This window comes from Erithacus rubecula (genome assembly GCF_903797595.1).
Source record: "Erithacus rubecula genome assembly, chromosome: 1".
Taxonomy (NCBI): Eukaryota; Metazoa; Chordata; class Aves; order Passeriformes; family Muscicapidae; genus Erithacus; species Erithacus rubecula.
This window is the reverse complement of record NC_136658.1, coordinates 95,803,271-95,828,122: the sequence shown is the minus strand read 5'-3', so window position 1 is coordinate 95,828,122 and position 24,852 is coordinate 95,803,271. Positions and strand designations below refer to the sequence as shown.

Below are 24,852 nucleotides of genomic sequence, written 5' to 3'. Positions count from 1 at the left end.
GGCCATAAAATGGCAGGAGTAATTATGTTTTTCCAAAGTTAATCATTGACTTTTGTTTATTTGGCTTTTTATAAAAAACTTTTTCCTTTCTCTCCTATAATGAATAAAGCCTATAAAAGGTCCAGCAAATTGGATTCTGCCTTTCTTCTTCACAGTGGCCATGCTTGAAGGCCGATGAGGCAGAGGCCAACAGAGAAGCTTACCTGAGGAAACCTACTTAGTTGAGAGGTTCTCATCCTGAACATGAATAAGTTGGTCCAATTCTGGCTTCTCTGCCACCTGAGCGCTGTTGTGACCCCTCAGGATGTCACACAAGAAGCCCAAATTTTTTTAGAAGAGTTTAACAGGAGGGCAGAAGATATCAGCTATGAGAACTCCATTGCCTCATGGAACTACAACACCAACATCACTGAGGAGAATGCCAATAAAATGGTAAGTGCTCCATCCTGTTGTTGCCTTAGGATTCTGAGACCTTCTGGTTTGTTTTGGTTCCACCAGCTTGGCTGAAATTGGAGTGTTACTTCTCTGGCAGCTGTGGTTCATTCTGGGGAGGACAGAGGAGTTGCTTTAGTGTAGCAATGCTCTCTGGATGTGCTGGGCCACTGCCAGCCTCCACAGCCCTGGTTAGTGCCTGCCCTGCCTGCACTGCACAGGGCCCAGCAGCTGGACTGTCCCCAGCATCACTTCAGGTCACTGCAGGGGGTGGAGGAAAAGGCAAGGCAGCACTGCATGTTCATCCTCAAAATCTGTGTTGGATGGAGAGAGATGCTTCCTCTGCTGGGTCCAACACCTCCAGTGCCTCCTGGTGCAGTGCTTCTCTGGGCAAAGCATTTCCCTTTCCTCTTGGAGAGGGCATACCCTGAGGGTGAAGATCTTCTCCAAGGGGCTGGGGTAGGTGCTGTCTGTGGTGCAAGGAAACAGGATTTGAATCTTGCACCTGCATGACTTCAGGTCTCCCACTTCCCTAAGACAAGGCAAACACTTGGCTTTTTACTGATACAGGCATTTGTTTCACTTCTCAGTGAACATGCAAATATTTTCTGGATGCAGGCATTCTGTTAAATGTTTGCTGATGGATTTATAGAGTGGCCCACAGTAGTTACCCAGTGGTGGACCTTTCCCCTGCCCCCAACACTCTTCTCACAGTCAGGGCTGTTGGTAGATTGCCTGGAGGAATTAGACCAGGAAAAATGAAGTGAGATCACAGACTACCAAATGCCAGCAGTGGAGTTTCTATTACAGTGGTCTTGTATGTTGGTTTGAAAATCCATTTCTATCTGCAGGAAGAACCAAAGCATTTTTGCTTGTTCTGTCTTCCAGCACAGTTCTTGCCTCTCCACACTAGTCCCTGTCTGCCCCAGCCCCTGGGGTCTCCAGGCAAGAACTTGTCAAGAGCAGGCAGCCCTGCTGGTCTGGCTGGTAACTGATATTGCCATGCCTCAACTCAGTATCTTGTAAGCTCAAAGCCTTTCAAAATGAACAAAACCACCTTGAATTTTGCTTTGTTTTGAAGTGGCATCCTTTTAAAAGTTAACTCTAGCCTTAGAGAAAACAATTCAGAGCATAAAAATGAAGCTGAATATCCTACATCTATTTTTGCCTAATGGCTGGTCTTTCACTTTGTGGTCATATAACTTAATTAAAACATGTTTTAATTATCATATTTCTTAATTAAAGCAAGGAGACTGGTTGCTGGAAGAAATCCTAATGACTAATCATTGTCAATCCGGAATTTTTTCCGAGGCACCAGATACTTAAACTGTAATGTTTTCAAACACATAAAATGAAAGCCCTATATAGTATTTTCAGCATTAATGAGATGATAATAAAATATATGAGGAGACACCAGCAATAAAAACCAATTAGTCTAGTGTTCAGAGAGAACTTTTTCCCTTTCTTGATCTCTTCAGCACTGCTGGTAATAAGCCCACTGATTCCCCTCCTCCTGTTCTGCTGGAGGAGGGTTAATGAATCCTGTCCCTTCTGGCTCCTTCACATCCATTTTCCTTGTAAATTGTGTCACAAACCCTACAACTATTCCTCTAACTTGTCAACCAATTCCTCTAATTGTGGAAATATCAGACAGCAAGATAACTGCTTTCCCCTGGCTTTTGTAGCCAACGAGCCCCCTCTTCTGCCCTGCCACTCCAGAGGCTCCTCTCTGTTCTGCTCAGGGCAAGGAGCTCAGGAGCACAGGCACAGTGATGCTCTCCCTCTGGAGCTATCAAGCTCCTGCCCACTGAGCTCTGCCAGCTGCTGAGGAGTGCCAGGACTGTTTGCTCCCATGAAGAGGAGAGTTTGGGAAGCCTCCCAAATGTGATGGCTGCTCTCCTGCAGCTAGGATGGAGGAGATGTGGGGATGGGATTACCACAGGCTGACATCTGCCCCCACCCCTCTCTGCTGGAGTGGGTGCTGCACCCCTGTCACACATGGGGCTGAACTGGCACAGCCCTACACAAAGTGTTGGTCTTACTGGAGTGTCTGACAAGGGTGAAGGTGCCTGAAAGAGCTCTTCAGGCACAATATGACACCTGAGCAGGGTGAGATGGGGGTTACAGGTGCCCTGTGCACAAGCTGGGAATCTCTGGCATAAGCACAATTAAATAAACTCTCCCAGGGACCCAGGTTAATTAGTACTGTTTTTATTGCCATTTGGTGCTGATGTGTCAAACTGTGTAAAAACACATTAGAAAAAGGTGAATAAGACAGTCCCAAGTCCAAATTGTGTTCTAATGCTGCTCCTTTGTGCACTGAAATTTGGGAGTTTCACATATCATGGTCTATAATTGCAGAAGTGTTAAACGCAGTCTCATGCAAAATGTTGAGATTTTGCATGCCCAATTTGGGCAGCTGTTTAGACCCTTCTTTGCCCAAGTATAATCTTTTATTTGCCAGCATTTCAGAACAAAGTGGTATTTGCCTTTGAAACGCACTCACTATCATTATCTTGCCTGGTGAGTGTTCCTGCTACTGCAGCAGAAATGGGGATTGACATCTAGGTCACAGATCTCTTTGTGCCCTTATTTCTTCACAGGTGGGTGAAGAAAAGCACTAAGGGAAGAAACATGATTTAGAGTAGCAGGAGACACAGCAAAGTGATGCTGGATCAATTATAACAAGCTAGGTGTGAATAGACAGCCATGGTTTTTGCTGTTCCCAAAGAGAGATGGGTATCTGGATGTGGGAACGAAACAGAGCCAAAGAGCTCTCTAGCATTTCACCGCAGTGCAAGTGCTCAGCCCGCAATCCACGGGTGTTCTTCACAAATGGAGCTCTTCTAGAAGTGATGTTTTAGTGCAGTGGGTGCATCAGGGCACCCCATCCTCGGGGACTCATTCAGGTGTGTGACCCCTTGCAGAGCCAGGCGGGCGCCCGGTGGTCGGCGTTCTACGAGGAGGCCTCCAGGAATGCCAGCAGGTTCCCAGCAGATAGCATCACAGATGACCTCACCAAGCTCCAGATCCAGACTCTCCAGGAGAGAGGATCATCTGTGCTCTCACCAGAGAAGTATAACAGAGTAAGTTGTTGAATGTAGTTCATCATTGTTGGTGGGTGAGTTCAGCTGCCTCCCACAAGATGTGGTGCTGTCACCTCCCTTCTTGTTTTGGGATGATGCAGTGTTGGTATGGAAGTGTTCTGAACACCTGATCTAGGTGTTCACAGCAATACAGAACTGTGGGGTGTCTGGCCTAGGAAACTGGTTGTTATTTCTGTCAGCAGTTTTGCCATGGAATAAATTTCAAACACGCCTCAGGGCAGTCCTTGCGCTTACAGCTGGATTAGCCATAAAACCAAGAAAGGACACATGATAAGCGCCTGGTGAAGTCCAGATGTAGGGCAATGAGCAGAAAGAGATGGGTAAAAGGTCATTCAATGAGTCAAAAAGGTGAGATGGAGGAAGTATTTCTTTTCTAAACATGGCACATTATCACACTGTGAAAAAGAAGGAAGGTTTCATTGCACTGGGCACCCTGGGATGCCTGAAAATAGGGAAGGTTCCAAAGAAAGCTGCTGAAGGCCAGCAAGATTTGGCAGGAATCATAATGAGACTTGACATTTGCACTGACAAGTTCACCTAAGAGGCAGGTATATGGATAATGACTATACATGAAACTGGAGTGAGCAGCTATGCAGACTCCGGAGGGATTTACAACCAAACACCTGAGAGTTAAATTACTTTCCCTTACCTGAAGATCAAGTTGAAACATAACATTGAGTCATGGGAACCTGCAGTCCTAACTACAGAAAAATCTTGAGATTTTTCTGCTAAGGTCAGCAGTGCTAATCATATGCAAGGGAAGCAGGAGATTGGCTGGATCTCTTGTCTGATCCAAATAAGATACTTTTCTGAAAAACAGATTGTGTTGGTGGGAATGCTGGCAGTTCATACAAACATTGATTTTGGATCACAACAGTGCACCAATGGTAATGTTTTCCTGTTGTGGAAGTATGTTCTTCAGCACACTACCTGTTTAGACACTTATTATTTCCTAGATAAAGCCCTTTGGGGCTGAAGTTGTTTCATATTTGAAAAGTGACTTTTATACAGTCTGATGGGGTTCCATAGGAATATCTAAGTATTCTTCACTGACACAAAAATTTGCACTGATTTATTTTAATGCAGACAGAGGTAAAGTTAGAGCTACTCACTAACTACCCCTCCCACTGACAGCTCTTCAGAGTTCTGATTTAAAGTTCCAAGTGAGAAATTGCACACTAAAGGGAAAGCTAAAAGTGGTACATGTTTTTCTTGAGGCATGAAAATGTGAAAACATTAAAAAAATATTTAAGAACAAAGCTATGTAGCATAGATTCTGAGATAGAGCTGGATGATTTCAGGTGCATTGTGGCCTTCAGCTGGCCCAAGACATGAGCCACAGCTTCTCTGTGATGGAGTCCAAGCAGATCCATGCAATCAGTGTGATGTGATGTTAACACCCAGAGGCAACAGTCAGGCTGGCAGCACCTGCCAAAGGGGCCCTTTTTGTTGGTACTCAAAGCCACAACCTCCCTGCAAAGTTTATGTGGGTTCATGCTTATGGAAGCACATTGATAAACTTTATTTTTTTATTGCTGCTGTGTATTGACAGCTCCCTCGTGACAGTGCTCACTGAATCCAGAGCTCTGTCTGACTGGATATTAAGAACCTGTAGGTTATGTCATATATTTGGGAGATTATCTGTCTTTTCCAGCTAGGTTTGGCTCAGTAATGCATTTAGGGCAAATTCTTTCATTAATCTCTCCTGAGCTCAAACATACACTTAAATATTAAGCTGGTGGGTGAAGTGTTGATTCTAGCTCTTAAGGAATTAGCATAATTGGCTGTTATTTTGCACAGAGTGGGTTTCTAACAGGCTATCTTGCATCTAACTTGCAGCTGGGAACTGTGCTAAATACAATGAGTACCATCTACAGCACTGGGACCGTCTGTAAAATCAACAATCCATCTGAGTGTTTGGTGCTGGAGCCAGGTATGACACCAACCACTGCCCCTACTGTGTTCTTCACCCTGAGGGTGCAAAAAGAGAAAGCCAAAGGGTGGCTCCTGACTGCAAAAGAACAGGCTGTAATTTCAATAGATATTTCCTGCTATCTAAAGCTTACTCATAATTTAATTGCATCTTGCAGTTCAGGGACCTCCACTGGACCTTCTGCCCACGAGACATACTGTCTCCTGTTTGTAGCAAAAAAAAGAAGAGAGCTGCTAGCTTGTGTGGCAGCCTGCCTGTCACCTGGGGTTTGCCTGTCTCACAGAAAATCTATTTTTTATTCCCTGCCATCAGTTGTGTTGGACTCAATGTTGTGTTGAGGCCAGTCCTGAGAATTCTACCAATTTAAGGGAAGCTACTGTGGAGAGTGCATTTAAGAGACTCATTATGTGCTCCATGCTTCTTAAAGACAAGGAGAAAACTTTAAATTAGGAAATGATGCAATGAAATAATGGGATCTTTCAGTATATCAAATACAAAGTGTTTTCTTCTCTATTCATGAATTTCTTTCACTTTGGTTTGTTTGCCTGCTGTGAAAGAAAAATTCTACTTTTTCAAAGCCTTGTACCTGCTTTTTTGTTCTGACAGGTCTGGATGCTATTATGGCTGACAGCACTGATTATTATGAGAGACTGTGGGCTTGGGAAGGCTGGAGAGCTGATGTTGGCAAAATGATGAGACCATTATATGAAGAGTATGTTGACCTTGAAAATGAGGTTGCAAAGCTTAATGGTAAGTCACCTTTCCCTTTCCCTTTCCCTTTCCCTTTCCCTTTCCCTTTCCCTTTCCCTTTCCCTTTCCCTTTCCCTTTCCCTTTCCCTTTCCCTTTCCCCTTCTGGCTTCCAGAAACAAGCAAACATACTGCAGTCTTACACAATTTTTCTAGGAATTCTAAACACATACATAATTTGCACATAATTTTACTCTTGGTGTGCATGTCTCAAAGTAGGAGGCAATGCAGATAATTTCCATTTAACAGCTTCTGAGTTTTGGTGACATCTCTTCTTTCCTATGGGCCTTGACCTTCTTGCAGCAGCCACAATCACTGGTACATTTCTAAGCATCTTTCCCTAGCTGGAATGATCAGATTTGGTAGACCTGGGACAGCAGGTGCAGCTGGGTGTTCAAAAAGGATTTTGTACTAAGGAACCTGTGCTTCCAGTCTGAGATCTCCACACAAATCATATGGAACTGTCTTTTCAAGGAACAGTAGCATCTGCCTTCTAATTTTTATTTTTTTTTTGGGGTCTTCTAAGATAGCTTCTGAAGTAGATACATCATTTGTCTCTTGGCCAGACTGCAGCTGTATCACTTGCTTTCCCATCCTCCTTGTTTTGCAAAAACTGTCCAGCTGGAGCTGGATAAGAAAATATGGCCCAAATAGTAAGACAGGGAAAAAAGCCAAACATTAAGAAATGGTCATTATGGCCTTACTCTGTAGCACTAAGGAAGAGACTTGAGCTGGGAGCTTTTTAATTCCAGGCTTGACAGTGCTCATTCTTCACTGGAAGACTTAGTGGAACTGGGAGCTGAATTTCACTTCTGGTGTCTGCAGTGTCTGGTGGTTTAGTTTCTGGAACAGGGGGTGTGTATTCAATGTCCACCAGTTTATGCCTTCTCTGAGCAGAGGCTGCTGTCCCTCATAGCTGCAGGAGCTCCAGTCAGGATTCCTGATTTCCTTTAACCTCCATCTCCAAACAGAATGACCCTAACAAGCAGATAACCATGACATCAATTTCTGAATTTCCTGGAAATCTCCCATAGCTTTATGTTCATGAGACAGACCCTCAGGGAGGCTTTTTCCTCTCTGCCAAACCCAAACTATCTTGCATTTTGCTGCTTTGCTTTGGGGGAAGGCTGTAGGTCTGCATGGGATCTGCAGGGAGCTGCACTGCTGCAGACCTAAGCAGTGCCACATGTGGTGTCCTCATGTGATGCATCCATGCTTTACAGGTTACTCTGACTATGGAGACTACTGGAGAGCAAATTATGAAGCACAGTCTCCAGAAAATTACAAATACAGCCGTGACCAGCTGATTGAAGATGTGGAGAAGACATTTGAGCAGGTAGAGGCAGGAAAAGCTCTCCCTGGGTTGCAGGGTGGTGTTTGGAAATGGTGGGATCATGTGCTGATGTTGTGAATGGAGATGGAACTTTAAACTGGCTGATCTCAGTCTACATGAGTTTAACAGAAACAGGTGTGAGGAGACATACATGACACTTCCACCTCTGCAGCCACTCAAGGACCAGCTTGGTCCCCAAGGCTGGGAAAGAGGGAGCTCTGCAGGTCCATGTGTCTCCTCCAGGCAGAGTCCATGGGTAGATGGAATCCTGGATACTCCAGCTCTAAAACTGGCAATGCTCCCTCCCTCACACCTGAGCAGGACTGGAATCTGGACTCAGAGCCTGAGCCCTGAGGCAGGGGGCAAAGCTCAGCTGCAGGTTTGGGGTGCAGTTACCTGCCAGGAGCTTTTTCTCAGAGAGAGCTTCAAGGCTCTCTGTTCAGCAATAACGAGTGTAAGAGAGCAAAGTGAAAATAAAAACTAAATAAAATTGTTTTCTTCTCCTCCTCTGCCTCCAGATAAAACCTCTGTACGAGCAGCTGCATGCCTATGTGAGACACCAGCTGGGGAAAGTGTATGGCCCTGAGCTCATCAGCCTCACAGGAGGCCTCCCTGCTCACCTCCTGGGTATGGCAACATCCATGTCTGCAGCCTGACCTCACACACAGGACACTCACCTTCAAGGCACATGGCTGGAGAGTAATCTGGCATTAACAAAAGGGTTACAGATAAGAGAAGGGTAGAGGAGACATGGATGAACTCCTAGCAGAGATGACACAAGTGGCAGGAAGAGAAGGCAGGTGTTCTCATCCTCACCAAACCTCACACAGCACAAAACTCTAGCACTTGTCTGGGACATTTCTCCCTCTGCAGCACTTGTTTTCCTTGGAAATGAGAGTTTCAGAGAGACATGTTTTTCCTTTCAAATTTTACTCTAAGATCCCACATTTCATGACTTGGCTTTCAAATCATGCAACGTTAAGCTGCCATAACTGTTGAGTACCTGAACATGACACAACAATCACGTGGACTAACAATTTTCACTTTTCATACATCTTCTGTGATCAGTCTTGAAACTGTATTATCCAAGAATTACTGATATTGGGTAATAAAAGGATCCTTGACCCGAGTTTGACCTTCCAAAACTGCTCCCCTCCACATCTGGATCAGGCCTGGTCAGATGAATAGGAGTCCTTATTTTTGACACTGCACAATTTCTAGACCTGTCTGGCACCTTTGAGCAATACATAATTAATAATTTAAATTATTTTTTTTGTTTCTCTCTTTTTATGAAGGTGATATGTGGGGTAGATTCTGGACAAATCTGTATGCCTTGACTGTTCCCTATCCAGACAAACCAAACATTGATGTAACTTCTGCAATGGTTGAAAAGGTAAGACATGCTTTTATGCAATATGCATTATGTAACAAATCTAGAAGGCATAGAAATTATGCACCACATATCAGCTGCTCTCTAGAAATCCATGGCTGCCCTCAGGCATACACACTGCCAACAAACTATTGCTTTTTGCATCCTTTTTTCCTTTTCACCTTTAAGTGCTTATGCATTTTTCACTGTACCTATCCCCTTAGCTGTTCTCTTTTCCTCCACCCTCTTTGACCCCCTTAATCTTGTCTCCAAGTCTATTTTCCTCAGAGACACTTATCCATTAAGAGATATATTTTGTACTTATAAATATTTCAGGACTCCTGTAGTGGGCTGGTATCAAATATGACCTTTGCCAGTCATTACCATAATCAAGTAGTTTGTATATCACAGTTTATTTTTGTCAGTCTTGTTTATTTGGATACAGCTAGAGAAACTGCAGTGCTGCCTCTTATCTTTTGATAACTGCATAGCACCCTAAGGTCTGTGCTTGAGATCTGTAGAGCTAGCAGCTGTGACAGCACCTTTACCAGACCAAAAACATGGCTGAAGGTAATTCCCCCTAGTCCTGCCAAAGCCTTACTCCTTTTCTAAAAAAGTTATAGATGGAATTCTGAAATGCAATTATTCACTTGAAAACTACCCTCCTCTCATAGGCAGCACTCCATGAAAATGTTATGCTGGTAAGAGAAGGAATAGTTGAATTTGACTCGTTAGCAGTTTGCATGAGTCTGCATTAATCACACCTCTGTTTTACACTTCTGACCCCCTTGTAGGCATAAATTTGTGCCTGTTGAAGTACCACTGCAAGAAGGGAAGCATTATTTACAGAACCTTTGAGCATTGGGCTCATCCTTGTTGGTGGGTGTGCCCCATTTGGGATTTTCATCCAAATGAGCTGTTTGCCCCCCAGGTCTCTTTGAGAGCTCAGCCCAGTAAATGCAGAGCTCCTGATGGGTAGAATAATAAAACTGCTGAATGGCAAAATTATTCTGAACATAACCATGCAGTTCTAATCTGATAAGCAACCCCCATAGATACATTTGCCAGGTTTTATGGTTATGGCTGAAATCTCTCATGCTCATCTGCTGGGAATGCAGTTCCACTTCCTCAAATGGTTTGTCCCTCAGTTGACTGAAGGGTTAGATCACAGATCTGACATACTACTGCCAGGAATGCATATTTTATCTTACCTTATCTTTTATTGAGAACTTCTCTGGTCTGGGTCAGGTGCTATCTTCTGAACCTCAGTGCAGAGACCTATTTTGTTTGCAGGGAAAACACTTAATTCCAGTTCCAGCAGAATACACAGAATTGCCAAAGGCAGACACTACTGACTTACTCTCAACAGGCCACGTGCAGGAGCGAAACTCTTGGGGAAGAAATATGAAGTCAGCTGCCCTGCATTAAGGAGGGCATTGGCTGCTTGCAGAAGCAGAGGGTAATGGTGGCACTGTCTCTTTCAGAATTGGGATGCAATTAAAATATTCAAATCTGCTGAGGACTTCTTTGTTTCCATTGGCCTTTATAACATGACTGAGGGCTTCTGGAATAACTCCATGCTCACAGAGCCAACTGACAACACGAAGGTTGTCTGCCATCCTACAGCATGGGACATGGGCAAAAATGATTACAGGTACTGAAATTGCTATGACCCCTTTTTGCATCACCTCCTAGAGCAATTATATTTTCACTAATGGTGCACCATGCTGTCTTAAGTTATAATTTCTCTAATTTTTTTTTTTCTGGCTGAAAAGAGGGGGAAGGAAGACAAGAGGGCAAGGATCTTGTGGGACTGTAAACCTTTCTATGTAACTTTTCCTGTAAAGATCTATTCAAATTTACTAGTAGATCTACTCAAAGTCTACTCTCAAATTTTAGGTGAGAATTGACTAATATTTTTATAAATTAGAGAAATAATGACTCTGTTCTAGGGCTTAAGGAATAAACAGGAAATCAGGCAAACTTTGTGGACAACTGCACATTTTGAAACAATGGTAGTGGGTCTCTGGGTAGCAAGGGAAAATTTCCTGAGAATCCACTATCTTTAGATAGTGGATTAGTTTAGATAGACTTACCCAGTTTCATGAAAATCCATCAGTCTCTTCTATATTTGGGGAAGGACAGCAAGTTCCCACACAATGAATACTTCTTGCAGGAATTCTGACCCCTGTTGCAGTCCCCACAGTTGCCCAGGGAAAGAAGCTGGTGCACAGCAGAGCCTTGTGAAACACATCACTGTCCCACCTCAGCCGTCTGGGGAAGGGGAAAAGAAACCCTGTTTGAGAGACATTCCTTTAGTAAATAGTACCTACACCAGGATGAAGTAGCAGGATTCACCAGCACACAGGGTTTTATACATTACAATCTTCCTAAGACTGGTGGTGGTTACAAACTCCCGCACATACTGTGAGTTTATTGACAGGCTTTAGGGAACAGCTGTTCTCCCAAAACAGCAGTTTTCTCTTACTCCCTGGGCCATTTCAAGGTGGCTGAAGGTGTTTTGCTGAGCTCCCCACGAAGCCTTGCAGCAGCAGGAGGATCTGCCCTGCGCACCGGCATGCAGCCGCCAGGTTTAGCCAGGGAGGCATTTCAAGCGGGCCGCTCTCACACAGCCCCTTTCCCGTGGTGTGCAGGATCAAGATGTGCACCAAGGTGACCATGGACGACTTCCTGACGGCGCACCACGAGATGGGGCACATCGAGTACGACATGGCGTACGCGGCCCAGCCCTTCCTGCTGCGCGGCGGCGCCAACGAGGGCTTCCACGAGGCCGTGGGCGAAATCATGGCGCTCTCTGCGGCCACGCCCCGGCACCTCAAGGCCCTCGGGCTCCTGGAGCCCACCTTCCAGGACGATGAAGGTAAAGCCATGCAGAAATGATGTGTGTTTATGGCAAAGCGCTTGCTGGCCTGCCTTTGCAGAGGAAGATTGTGCCTGCAAACTCAGCAATCGACTGACAGGCTTCTGATAATCCTCTAGTTTACCAGAAATACTATGTTTTTCCCTAAATCACATTGTGGAGCAAGGATCACAGTGCTGTTACATAATTTAAAAAGAAATAGCTGGCACTTCACTATTTCAGTACTGAACAACTCATCCTTAAATCTTCATAGTTCATTTAGATGAGTCTCCAAAACTCTTTTCAATCTCTGCTGCATGAATCCATACATATCTCTATCAAGATATGTATTTAGCAGTTCAAATGAAACTGGAACCTTGAGATTTACATCTCCCACTTAAGTGAATATTGAGTGATGACATGGGTAGGCCCTCATTATAATGCAGCTCATCTGGCTTCTGAACGCTGCCTCAGATGGATGAAGATGTACATTTTATGCATTTTGAGATGTCTTCAGCTCAAAATTCCTTGGAGACTGGTTCTCAGTGATGGGTAACTAAATGTAAATGCCAAAGGACTAGGTTATTTAGGATTTTGGGGGAAAGAAAGAGGCAAAACTCTACAATTCCTAAATGATCTTATCTCATGTTTTTTTCAGTAGTATTCTTCCTTCCACTTTAGTGAAAATCTGTATCTCAGACAAGATGTAAGGATTAGCTTAAATGTAAAGGGAAGCAACTTTAGCCATCTAATCAGATACTAATTGCTACCATAACCATTACCTTAATGCTTCTCTCTCCAGAAACTGAAATCAACTTTCTTCTCAAACAAGCACTAACGATAGTTGGAACAATGCCTTTTACTTACATGCTGGAGAAGTGGAGGTGGATGGTGTTTAGGGGTGAGATTACAAAGGAGGAATGGACCAAACGGTGGTGGGAGATGAAGTAAGTCTGAGAAACAAAGGGGATTTTTTTTCATATGAACCTGCAATTCTAATTACTCAACATACTGAGGTGTTTGTGCCCCCATAGGGCAGGATCTGTCTCTGGGTGTTTCTGTAAGTGCCAGTAGAGTGCCAGATAGAAATGCCCAGCTGTGGTGCAGACATTATCTCATAACCATGTGTCCCCATTAACTCTTTGTACAGCCTCTAGCAGTTTACCCACCCTCTCAAAATACTTTCTCCCTGTTTCTAATGTCAGCTTCCTGATAAAGACAGCCCATGGCCTTTGCATGGCTTGTTCCAGATCCACATTGCTGTCCCCCTGACACATTCCCCAAGACATCTTCACAGCACAGCCCTTCTCTAAGTCTCATTGTCATGTGCTCTGGTTTGCTCCCCACATCCTTAAGCACAAGTGGAAAATCAAGTTCACTGTACTTGCCAGCCAGAGAAGCATGCAGATCTCAATCCACCAAGTATCTGAGCACACTTCTCTGCTTTGTGTTTCTTCCCCCACCATATAGTGATTTTGGAGGCAAACTGTCTGAAAGATTTCAGACTGAATCTTTCCTTTCTTGTGCACTAAGATATCACCTTGCTCAGTAAAGAAAATACAGTTCCCTTGGTAAGTAACAGCCAGAGGTGTCTTTTCAGATTATGCCCATCAATCAATCTATTTTCAGCACCTTGGAGCACAAGATTAAAAATAATTATGATTCAGACTGGAGTTTGTAATTTCCCAAGTTGGTTTTAGTATGAGGACAGAAAAATGCAAAGAAACCAAACAAACCCCATATTGAAAATGGAGCCTGAACTCTAGCATGAACATGAACAGTAAGCCTCCATCAGCAAACAGAATCTATAATAAAACTTGATATATGCAAGCCTCCTGACCCACTGTAAAAATCAATCAGCTTCAATGCATTCAAAAGTAGCAGAGATGTCAGAGAAATAGAGAATGACAAATTGTTCAGGGAAGCTTATCACATCTGTTGCAGTGGCTCTCTGCTTGAAATACAGGTTTATGAAAAATATTTCCATGGAAGCTTATTACCATTTTCAGAACTCAAGGCATGGGTTTGTTTCTGTAGTACTTCTCAAGAGAGGGAAATAAAGAGAAAGCTCATCTCCAGCCCAGTGGCACAGGAGGCCATCTGCCTTTGGGGTTGCCCAGTCTCTGCATGCCCTTGCCTGGAACAAAATGCAGGTGTCTAAACTTGGGATGGCCCAGGGCAGGAGATGGTTGTGTGAAGCTCATGTCTTCAGATTATTTTATACCACTAATTGATCCCTGCACTGCCTGCTATCATACAAATCCCTTCCTTGCACTGAGTCTCCAAACAGCTTCCTCTCTGTGGTCTCCAGCTGTGGAGCAGCTTGAGGTCACTGGGAGCTGTATGGAATTCTTCTGTTTGCAAGTGAGAGGTGTCCATATGTATCAGACAAAACAGAACAAAAGCTGAGTCAGATTACCTCTGCTTATTGTCTATAAACAGAAACCCTGTGTTTTTCCTTCATCTCCAGGAGATCCATAGTTGGTGTTGTGGAACCAATCCCTCATGATGAAACCTACTGTGACCCTGCCTCACTGTTTCATGTGGCCAATGATTACTCCTTCATAAGGTACTGCAGTGTTTAATTCATTACTTAGGTTTTGTCTACAGAACAACCCCAGCTACCTAAAATATTTGCTGGAAAGTCTCAGGACCAAATCTTATTTTGTTTAAAGCCCAGACTGAAGGTTGCAGATTTCAATGGGAGTGTTTCTCTGCACATCAGGGGTTGTTCCATAATAATCTCTGAGCAATGAGCATGCTGCTGACCTTCTTGATGAACAGAAAAGTTTGATGCTGCCATCAAACCAGCAGGAGCCCTTCTGTATGAGGTGTTTGCCTCCTGGGGGATCACTGTGCCCCATGTCACTTGGGCCATGAACATACAGCCCTGGATGTCCACTGTGTCCCAGCCACTTCATTTTAGAGGGCTTAGAGCAGAGAGCTGAACCTTTAAAATGTCACTCCTCCTGATTTATGTGGCAACAAACAGATTTGGGGCTCTTCTAGTCCATTTGATCTTGGCATTCTGCTGAATTTGAGTCAGCTTAGCCTATAAATATCAGCTGGCCTCTGTCCCTGAAGTGCAGTCTCCCAAGCAGGAGTGACAGCTGATGCAGCAGAGATTTCCAAAGGCCAAAGGCTTGCAGGTTTCCTTGACAGACAACTAATAAAACCTGTGTCTCCCTTTTCCTTGCCCTTCCTTTAGGTATTACACCCGCACCATCTATCAGTTCCAGTTTCAGGAGGCACTGTGCAAGGAAGCTAACCATACTGGCCCTCTTCACAAATGTGACATTACCAACTCCACTGCAGCTGGGGAGAAACTCAGGTAATGAAGCAAATTTTTCACCTGCAATAAATCAGAGTATAACAAAGCTTTTGGAGTAAATGAGGCTGCATCAAGAATAAAACTAGCTTGGGAATTTAGCCTATACCTGCTCAATTCATTTTGACAAGTTGACCGAATTTATGTACACTAAGGTTCTAAACATCAAAGGTTTAATTACTTGTTTGTGGGAATAAAATATTTTTATTAATAGGAATAATTGGAGAAAGGAGTGAATTCAGAAGCAAAGCAGAAGACTTTTATATTGATCACAGAGTGTTTTTGTTGTCTAGATGGAACATGGCAATAACGTATTACTTCTTGTTCCACATACACAGTAAATTGCTGGCATTAGGGAGATCGCAGCCCTGGACTCAAGCATTGGAAAGTGTAACAGGAGAAAAATACATGAATGCAACTCCCTTGCTGCACTACTTTGAACCTTTATATGAGTGGCTGAAGAAAAACAATTCTGGCAGATTTGTTGGCTGGAAAACAGACTGGGCTCCATGTACGTATGGCTTGTGGGTGATTTAAGGACACTAGTTATTCTTCACAGCCCTTGGTTAGCAAAGTTCCTTTCTCATGTAGCTGTTGGAGGCTGTTTTCCCTAGAAGAGCAGGGTTATGGGAAATAAACACTGAGCTGTAAGTTTTATTCACAGGAAAACAGACTGGCTTCCTCATGGCCAGAGCTGGGGAAGTCAGCAGTGGATTTGTCAGAGCCCCACCCAGTTTTCAGAAACAGAGGTGTCATTTTTCTCAAAATGGCAGCACTCAAGAGTGTGGGATGGCTCTACAGAAAGAAGAAAGATTCAGAAGCTTGGTCTTGTGTTGTGGCACTTTCCTGAGACCAGTGTGCCTGTATTGCAGAGCGATTGGGAGTGAGTGTAGGGCCAAACCAGTGCAAAAAATTACTGCTATACTTTTTGCTGACATGTGTTAGTCAAAGAGCTCAAGGGAAGGAAAATGAAGAGGCTGTGGAAAAATGCATTTTTCAGATTGTTGTGACACTGAGTGATGAGCCAGCCAAGTTATATTTGTGTAATCGTTGCTGGTACTGGAGAGCACTGTAACTCTTGCAGCCCTGAGCCAGTCTCTGATAGTGGCATTCACATAACCAGGCACCAGCATCTGCGTCTAAGCTGCTCATTGCCAGTGGTGGGAGAGAGGAATTTTCCTTCTATCTGCTGCAAAACCAGACTTGGGAACTGACAGCTCAGATGAGTGTGTTTGCAGTAGAGGTGACTGAAGGGAAACAAAATCAGTCCCACCAAGCTCTCCAAGGGGAGCAAGGGAACCTGTAAGGAAACTTTAGTCTCCTCAGCATTTCCCAGGAGCAGAGTTTTAGTTGCTGCAGCTCTAACATGGCCCTTGTTTCTTCTTAAACCAGATTCTAGCGATGCCATCAAAGTGCGCATCAGCCTGAAGTCAGCCCTGGGGAAAAACGCGGTGAGTGGGTTTGTCCTGGGGCACCCTTCCTATTGCTTGGGCAGCAGAGGTGTTGTGATAATGGCTCAGAACATAAGTCAGAGTATGGCTGATCTTTGTGGCTGAAGGGTGGCATCAGCTCAGGTGAAGGGTTATCACATGCAAGATGTCTTGTCTAAGTTTGTGGTCAAGGCTCCCTCTAGAATTAGTGGAGAACTTCTCTAGAGAGTGAGCCCACCCATTTTAGAAAAGGCATCTCAGCTAGATGAGTTATTCTGTAGAGATACCAATCATGATTTTTCCCCTCCTCCAGAACAGGAGGACTAACATAGAGGTACCTGAAAATGTCTGTATTTTCCCCAGATTTGCTGATGTGTTCACTTAAAACCTGATTTCTTCTAATTGCCATTATCATGGCTATGGTGGCTGCCTCCAGAAGTTATTAGAGCAGCTAACTTCACATTTAAAAGCAGGCTGGTGGGTCCCACTCTCTGTCCTTAAATGCTCTTAATTTCAATCTGAAACACATCTGTTAGCATTTCTCTGTAGATTTTTGTTCGGCTGTTTACAGTAGTATTTCCAGGCCCTGATAAATTCAGTTGCCTCCCTGCCCTCCAACCCTGATGCAGAGGCAGCTTTGTTATTGAGATTGCAGGGGACAGAGCAGTGCAGCTGCTTCTGTTTCAGATGAGGAGAAGGGCTTTCATTCCCAAGAGCTTGTCTGCTTTCCCCAATTATACCAGCTGGTCCAATAAAATGTATTACAGCAATGAAAAAAATCTCATCAAAGCCGAAGATGGCTTTTACGATTTTAAACAGAGCATTGGCTTAGCCCATCTGCTTAACCCAGGCTGAAAATTCACTCCTTATTCTAACTCTTCCTCTTTATGCTAATCTCGTGGAGGCAGTGTAGAAGGTTTAAGTGCAGACACTTCATTTCTGTTAATAGCCATTTTCACCTTGCAGGACATTAGTAATTTTCCAAGTATGTCATCAGGCAGGTCATTTAGACCTGAGTGTTGGAGCCTATAGCACTAGCAAGGACACAAACCACGGGCTCATTTTTCATATGAATTGATGCTCTTGCTTCTATCACTCTCTCACATGCAAGCCCCACTGAATTTTATTGCTTCTTAGACTGCCTAGTCGAGTTAGATACAATTCAAAACTGATATCAACAGCATAAAAAGGTTCCATATTACAAGACGTTTATTAGTCATTATGGTTAATGTTTAGCTTAATATCATTTTGATGCTTGCCTTTAGCCATCATAGTCTTTTGTTGTGCAATTGAGCAGCTGTAAAACAATCTCATATGGATTACTTAATTTGAATTATTGTATGGACAGTAGGTTCCTAAGCTCTGAAGAGCAGGCCATACATTTTCCTCTCAAAACCAGTTCACATCACCAGCTTGTGAGAAACCTTTTCTATTTGGTTGCTTTCTGCCTCCCCACAAATTTCGCTTTTGCTGAGCCCCCAGGGACATGGCTGAGTGCTGGTATGGCAGCAGCAGGTAGTGGTACGTGCATGAACTGGCACAGAGGAAAGGCAGGGGGAATCTCAGGCAGGAATCTCAGCCCAGCTGGATAAAGCAACGCGTTTTGGGTGCTTTGCACAACTCAAGTGTACAGAAGCTGTGGGCCCCGTGCAGTTGTTTGTTTAAGGTGTATTTTGAGTTGCTTTGCACTGACCTCAGAGCACAAAGCACTGTGAGTGTGCCAGTGAACAGTTTTGCACTGGTGCTGTTATCTCTGGAGAGAGCAGGCAGGGACAGGCTCAGCTCTGGTACAGGTACAGCTGTGCTGGAGGCGCAGCTGCAGCTCTCAGGCTCCCAGCCCTGACTCAGCCCTGCCTGTTCAATAGCCCCAAGCTCTGGCAAATTAAGCATCCAGACTCTGGGATGGGCTCTACGCCAGCTGTACCAGAGCGTGCACTGTGGCAATTACCCTGCTAATTGTTTTCAGGCTGATGAGATTAGAGCTGCAGCCGCAGCATCGCTGCATCGCCAGCGCAGCTGATGAGGCTGAAACATCCCCAGCTCTCCTTCAGCTGGGGCTTTAATAAAATTGCCCACACAAGGGAAAGTGCTGCAAGATCCCCACTGAAGCCTTGGGATTAAATAAATGGTTCCAGGAGAGCCAGTCCCTGACTGCAACTTGAAAACTGGACCCATCTCCAAACATTAACTCAAAATTCTCCAGCAGGTCAATGCTTTATGTATGATCACATTGTAAAGGGCTGTCACACAAGACAATGTTAGGGAACTGAGAGCTGTCAGCCTACAGGCATTTAGATTACAGTGAAAAATCCCTTTTGTATCAGAGGCCACACTTACATTGTCTTTCAAATCAATATGGGATCCTGGAGTGAACGCACTGTAACAGAGCAGAGATGCTTGGCAGAGTTCATTTCTCTCTGAAAGTTCTGTAAGGTGGGTGCCTGAGATGCCTGGGGAAGCCTAGTCATGACTCAAACACACATCAGAAGCCAGCCAGGTACTTCCCATCCACACAGTATAAATACTATTGTATTTATAAAAGCAATTGAGAGGCACAGTGGAAATTAAAATACATTAGACTGAAAAAGACAAAATATAAGCAAGGGATATGAATAATTGATTAAAAAGTTAACATGCTAAGTACAGAAAGCATCAATAGAGGAATCAAGATCAATTAGATCCTGGTAAAAATAATAATAAGAAGAAGAAGCAGAAGTGCAAGCCTAAAGATGTTAGGCATAAATAGGAAATTTATTAACTCCAACAGCCTCTCAGCTGTGATGGTGAACAGTGCCAGCTGCCGGAGGCAGCAGCAGTAACAGGAAGAGGTGCTTCAGTGCAGGGCTGTGCAAGCAGCAGAAAGCCAGGGGCATTGTCCTCGCCAAGGGGACTCAGCCTCAGCCTTTCCTGGGGGAACAGCCAGGGCTGGCACAGACCCTGCCCTCCAAATGCCCTGGGCACTGCTCTGATTGCTGTGCCTTTGGGTACCTGTTCTGAATGGACTGACAGCAGTGAGTTCTTTCTGCCCTTTCCTCCCCTTTATTAATAGAATCAGGGCTCTTTAGGTTGTGAGGAAGCTTTAAAGATCAGCTAGCCCAACCCCACTGCAATGGACAGAAACATCTTCAGCTAGATCAAATTGCTGTAAGCCTCACCCAGCCTAGTCTGGAATGTTTCCAGAAACTCAGTATCCACCACCTCTCAGGGCAACCTGCTCCAATGCTTCACCACCTTCAAAGTAAAGAATTTCTTCCTAGTAACTAATCTAAATCAACTCTCTTGAGGTCTAAAACCATTACTCCCATTGCTACAGACCCAGCTAAACAGTTTATCCCTGGCTATCCCTGTCTTCCACATAGATATTAATACATCTTTTTCATTTTACATCAGTGTCAAGGGGTGGACACATTTAAAAAATGAAGCTGGGTTTTATAAAGCCTGTTAAAACAGAGCTGCCTTCTACCACACCTTCCTGAATAATACTCAAGAAAGTCAGGAGCTGATTTTCTATCCCTGACAGCATTTATAGGCCTTCCTGCCCAGGTACCATAAACACAATCAAATCTATGCCTGAGGGGAATAAAAAGATATTGCCACAGAGTTCAGCTGGAGATTTTCCCTTCGTGCACACATGCTATTTCACAACAGACCAGGCTGCTTTATCACCTCCTGTGGTGTTTTTTGCCCCCTGTACAGTTCTAGTTCCTGCCCCAGAGAAGCTGTTTTTGTCTGCCATTGCAAATAACTTTGGACTCATAAGGCAGGCCAGGAGCAGCCTGCACACAGGCAATATATTTTTTTATATCACCTTTCTATTCTTCAGGGAAAAAAAAATAAATATGATCTTGGTGCAGAAGTATTGATGCAAAGAGATTTTTACCAAAACAGACGCCAAACAAAAATCCTAGCTCATCAAGGAAATAAATTAGCCACCTTCACACAACAACTCTACCACAAAGGTTCTCCTTCTTAATAGAATAGGTCTGCCACCAGAAATACAACAGTCTGCAAATAAAATTATGTGAGTGAAGCAAGATCTAAATCACAAAATCTGCAAACATCAAAGAGAATGCACAATATTTAGTAGGAATAGCCTTGCTGATGCCTTTTCTCCCTGTAAGGAAGGGAGGTGTGCTGGGACTGCAGCATCTTCAGCAGTCCCATATAAAAGTGCCAGAGATTGCAGAGGGACAGCATGATGTCTGGCAGCAGGGCTGCCTCCTTGGTTATTTTCCTGCACAGTGCCCAGATTAACAGATTTAAAGGGTTTGGATCGTTTTCTGATGTGGTATCATGGCACAAATAATACTGAGTGCATGCCAAGCATTACAGTTGCTATTTCTTTCGAGAAGGATTTCTTAATGTGTCTGATTTCTTGCTGTCTCTGAGGAGTTTCTCTTGTGCTGTTTCTGCAGTATAAATGGGATGACAGCGAGCTCTTCTTGTTCAAGTCATCCATTGCCTATGCCATGAGAAAATACTTTACAGAGGAGAAACAGGAATTCGAGTGAGTGGATTGCTTAATTGTGGCAGCTATGCTTGCATTGCTTCTGTTTAGCTAATGGCATGAATTGGTGGGATTAATTGTGCCTTCTGTCAAAGGTAAGGTGACAGAAAAAATGTCAAAGATCAGCTGTTTGTAAAAGGAAAGATGCCAGCTTGGGTGTATGGTATCTTTCCCCTCAAGAGCCTGAAGTTTAGGAATAATGTGCTAAAGTTAGGTAAGAATGCTTTGTCTTCCACAGCTCATCAGTGGAGATGAACCGTGATAATTTGTGCCCAAGACATATATAGGAATATCAGGGAAGGTACACTGATTAGAAATAAACATTTCTAGCAATGTATGTGTATCATAGTGAGGTTTGGAGCCAAGGAAAGACAAACATGTTGACTATAAAGCACTAGAATCTGGTGCACACTTACTAATCTTATCTACGTTCAGTTACAAGCATAAAATCTTTCATCTGAAAGTGATTTTGGCAAGAAAAACAACCCCTTTGATTAGGTATCTTCAATAATGTTCTGAAACTATCTACTCAAGATGTTAGATACTACTTTATAGAACATCAGGTATTTAATATCTAGAACCTAATAAGGAAGAAATTATTTTTTTCCACTTTGTACTTCATACATCACCAACCCCAAACACTCTCTGTTCTGCAAGTGCTGTAGAAAATTATACCAAGACTTAGGTATGAGAAAGACTCTCTCCAGCTCATGCTTAGTTACAAATTAGCACATAGAAAAAGGAATTCTGGCAGGAAAATTGATTTCACTTCCCAGCTGATTTCATGAGAAAGCATTCCCCCAAAGTAAATTAAATCTCTGGCAATGCCAATCAAACACAACTGTTCATTTGCCCAAATTCAAATCTAATGTCATCTCAACAATGAAAATATTCTTTTTCTTCTCTTTCTCCTTCAGAATTAAAGACATTCATGTAGGACAACAGACAGACAGGATCTCCTTCTACATTACTGTCACCATGCCGGGTAATGTCACTGATACTGTGCCCAAAGCTATTGTGGAAAAGGCCATCAGGTGAGAATTTGCTGTCTGGGGAAAAAAAGCAAAATCACAACCAACCAACCAACCAGATGGAAGGCTGGAAGGGAAAGCAGTGCTTAAGCCAGCTGAGGCAGAAACAGGGACAAGAAAGTAATTTCTGCAGTTAAAATGGAAATAGTGGGATGAGAGATACTAGGATGAAAACTATTATGACAGAAAGAAAACAGTCCATCTATCAGATGGCATCCTGGACAACAGCCAAAGTAAAATGCTTCAGGGTGCTTGTAAAATTGCCAAAGCACATCTCATTGTATCATACCTTGCCAGCAGATCTAATTGCTCAAACCTTAACATGAACTATTTTATATCCTGAAATATGGCATACAGTAATAATGTGAGCATGCACACGTGTGTTCTTCCTCTCATTTTTGAACAGTCAGTGCAAGAATTATTGTTAACAAGGACTCCAGAATAATGGTGTACTAGAAAGACAGCCAGATGTATTTGATTATATAGAAGAGGTCAGAGCAGGAGCTAGTTCCTGCTTACAGGTCCATGAACAGATCCTTTATAGCATGGTGTGACACCACTGTAAGTCACTGCTGTAAAAATGATAAGTAAAACTGCAACTCTGCAGAAGATCATGGGTAATGTGCAGTGGGAAATGAAGAGGGCACAAATCTAAAAGCAGCATCAACATGAGATGGGGTTGAAGAAGCAGTGAGATAAATTGGTGAACTAAGGAAGATAAAGATGGCTGTGAAGGGGTTAGCACTCAATAGCAGATGTGGAAGTCTAAGGAAAAACAAGGCACAGATGATACACCAGGCAGAGGGTTTCCAGGGCAGTGAGAAACATACTAATCACAATTGTGTAAGACTGTAGGAGGGAAACAGGTAAGAAGTCAAAGCTGAGGTTTTATGTGTATTAACTAAGAAAATTTCAATAGACAAGAAATTGTAAAGAGAATGAAGGGCAAAATACAAAGAGAGAAGAAGGTTCAATTGGTAAATGTTAAGACTGAGTTTGAGTCCATACAGTGTCTGAATATGTCACTTAAGCTGCAGTAGGTTAAGTGTTTAAGTTCCTGTGTTTGTCACTTATATGCCAGAAGGAATACAGGTTTAGCAGTACCTCCTCTGCAGCCTTTTCAATTGAGCAGCTCAGGGGAAGCTTGGCATGCTGGAGATTTACATAACAGCTGAAAACTGTTCCTTTCCTTCCAATAAATGTGTGAAACTCTTTGAATTTATTTTTGATGGCAGCAAGTCTCGAGAACGAATCAATGCGGCTTTCAAACTGGATAATAATACACTGGAGTTTGTGGGAATAGTGCCAACCCTGGCTGCACCTTATGAACCACCAGTAACCATCTGGTTAATTGTGTTTGGGGTGGTCATTGGTCTGGTTGTCGTTGGAATTATTGCCTTGATCATCACTGGGCAGAGAGATCGCAAAAAGTGAGTAATATTTTTTGATATAATGATCACAAATACTGGGAGATGTCCCAATGATTGAATCATCAGGATTTTTAGAAATTAGGCCTCAGTTTACCTGAAGCAAGTTAAGGAATGAAAGGCTGTTATCCCTTTCCAATCAGCACTGAAAGCTAAAGGTTCATCTCACTGTCTCTCAGTACCTGACAGCTTTTGCAGTTTAATGCAATTTCCCATCACCACCAGTTTAATCAATGCCTTGGCCACAGGGAGCTGCAGGGTGCCAACCCTGCTGCAAGGAGGAGGGATGTCCTGCTGGGAACATGGTGCCTTCTCCAACAGCAGAGCTGCCCACATTCATCAGCACCTACCTGCAGTTCTCTGTAATCTGATTGTAGGCTGTACAGTTTTCCTTAAATATTACTGCATTAACAAGTACAGCTTGGTTGGTTTTCTATGTCCCTCCACCAACAGGGTTTCTAAGAATGTAGCAGATTTGCTACAGTACTTCTTAAACATAACTCAATTTCTTTTATATAAATATTTCCAGTTAAACAGTATTATTTACAGTCAGGAATTCTGGGGACCCAGAAGGACATGAACAGAACAGGGACCTGCTAATACAAAATGAATTTTTGTTACAGGAGAGCAAGAGAAAGCAGAGATGAAGCAGGATCAAATCATGAAGTGAATCCTTATGGTGAAGAGGGAAGAAGCAACCTGGGCTTTGAGCCAGCTGAAGAGACACAAACATCATTTTAAAAGGTGTGGGTACACTAAGGGCTTCTGGATTTTTTCATTTCACTTTTAACAATAGTGCCTCCAAAAGGAGAAAAACGCTGTGGATGTTATCAAACAATGGCTTCTGGTTGACCATTAATCTACTGGTTCATGGCCAAAGCAACTAAATCTGCTGTCAGTGTGGTAACTAGAAAACATGCATGGCTTTTGTACGAATTATGTGCATAACATTACACACCATTTGTGCTGCTTTTCATATGTGTGCTGCATCCATCTTCTGTTTCCTGTGTAAAGAGATACAAAAGCTTGGAAGAGTACAGTTGTATACAGACCCAAGACATACATAAAAATAACTCATATATTCCTGAAGAACATCTTGATCTTTCCAGATGGAAACCTCAAAAGCATTTGTAAAGACAGTGATGTAAAACCCTTGACTATCAGAAGAACTTTCGTGATAACGAACTCAATTTGATATAACTGCAATTTTTTGCACCTTCAAGAAATCTGTATCAAGGTTAAATGGATACTGGATGAAGACTAACAAGCACTGAAGGTTTATTAGAAAATTATAAATTATTTTTCTAACTCTTTGCTTGATAAGTATTGTAGAGACAAACTAGCCCA

At 43.3% G+C, this 24,852-nt stretch overlaps 1 protein-coding gene across 1 annotated transcript; it reads left to right on the top strand.

Moving 5' to 3' along the window:
• The first annotated feature begins 32 nt into the window (after positions 1–32).
• On the top strand, positions 33–24,852 carry ACE2 (angiotensin converting enzyme 2). Its single transcript, XM_079315974.1, has 18 exons — positions 33–432; positions 3,360–3,518; positions 5,379–5,472; positions 6,079–6,222; positions 7,444–7,556; positions 8,072–8,180; positions 8,849–8,946; positions 10,407–10,576; positions 11,577–11,803; positions 12,585–12,729; positions 14,253–14,351; positions 14,991–15,113; positions 15,449–15,621; positions 16,503–16,561; positions 20,956–21,047; positions 21,965–22,081; positions 23,314–23,508; positions 24,129–24,852. The coding sequence occupies exons 1-18, from the start codon at positions 244–246 to the stop codon at positions 24,244–24,246; spliced, it is 2,424 nt and encodes an 807-aa protein (XP_079172100.1). The 5' UTR covers positions 33–243; the 3' UTR covers positions 24,247–24,852.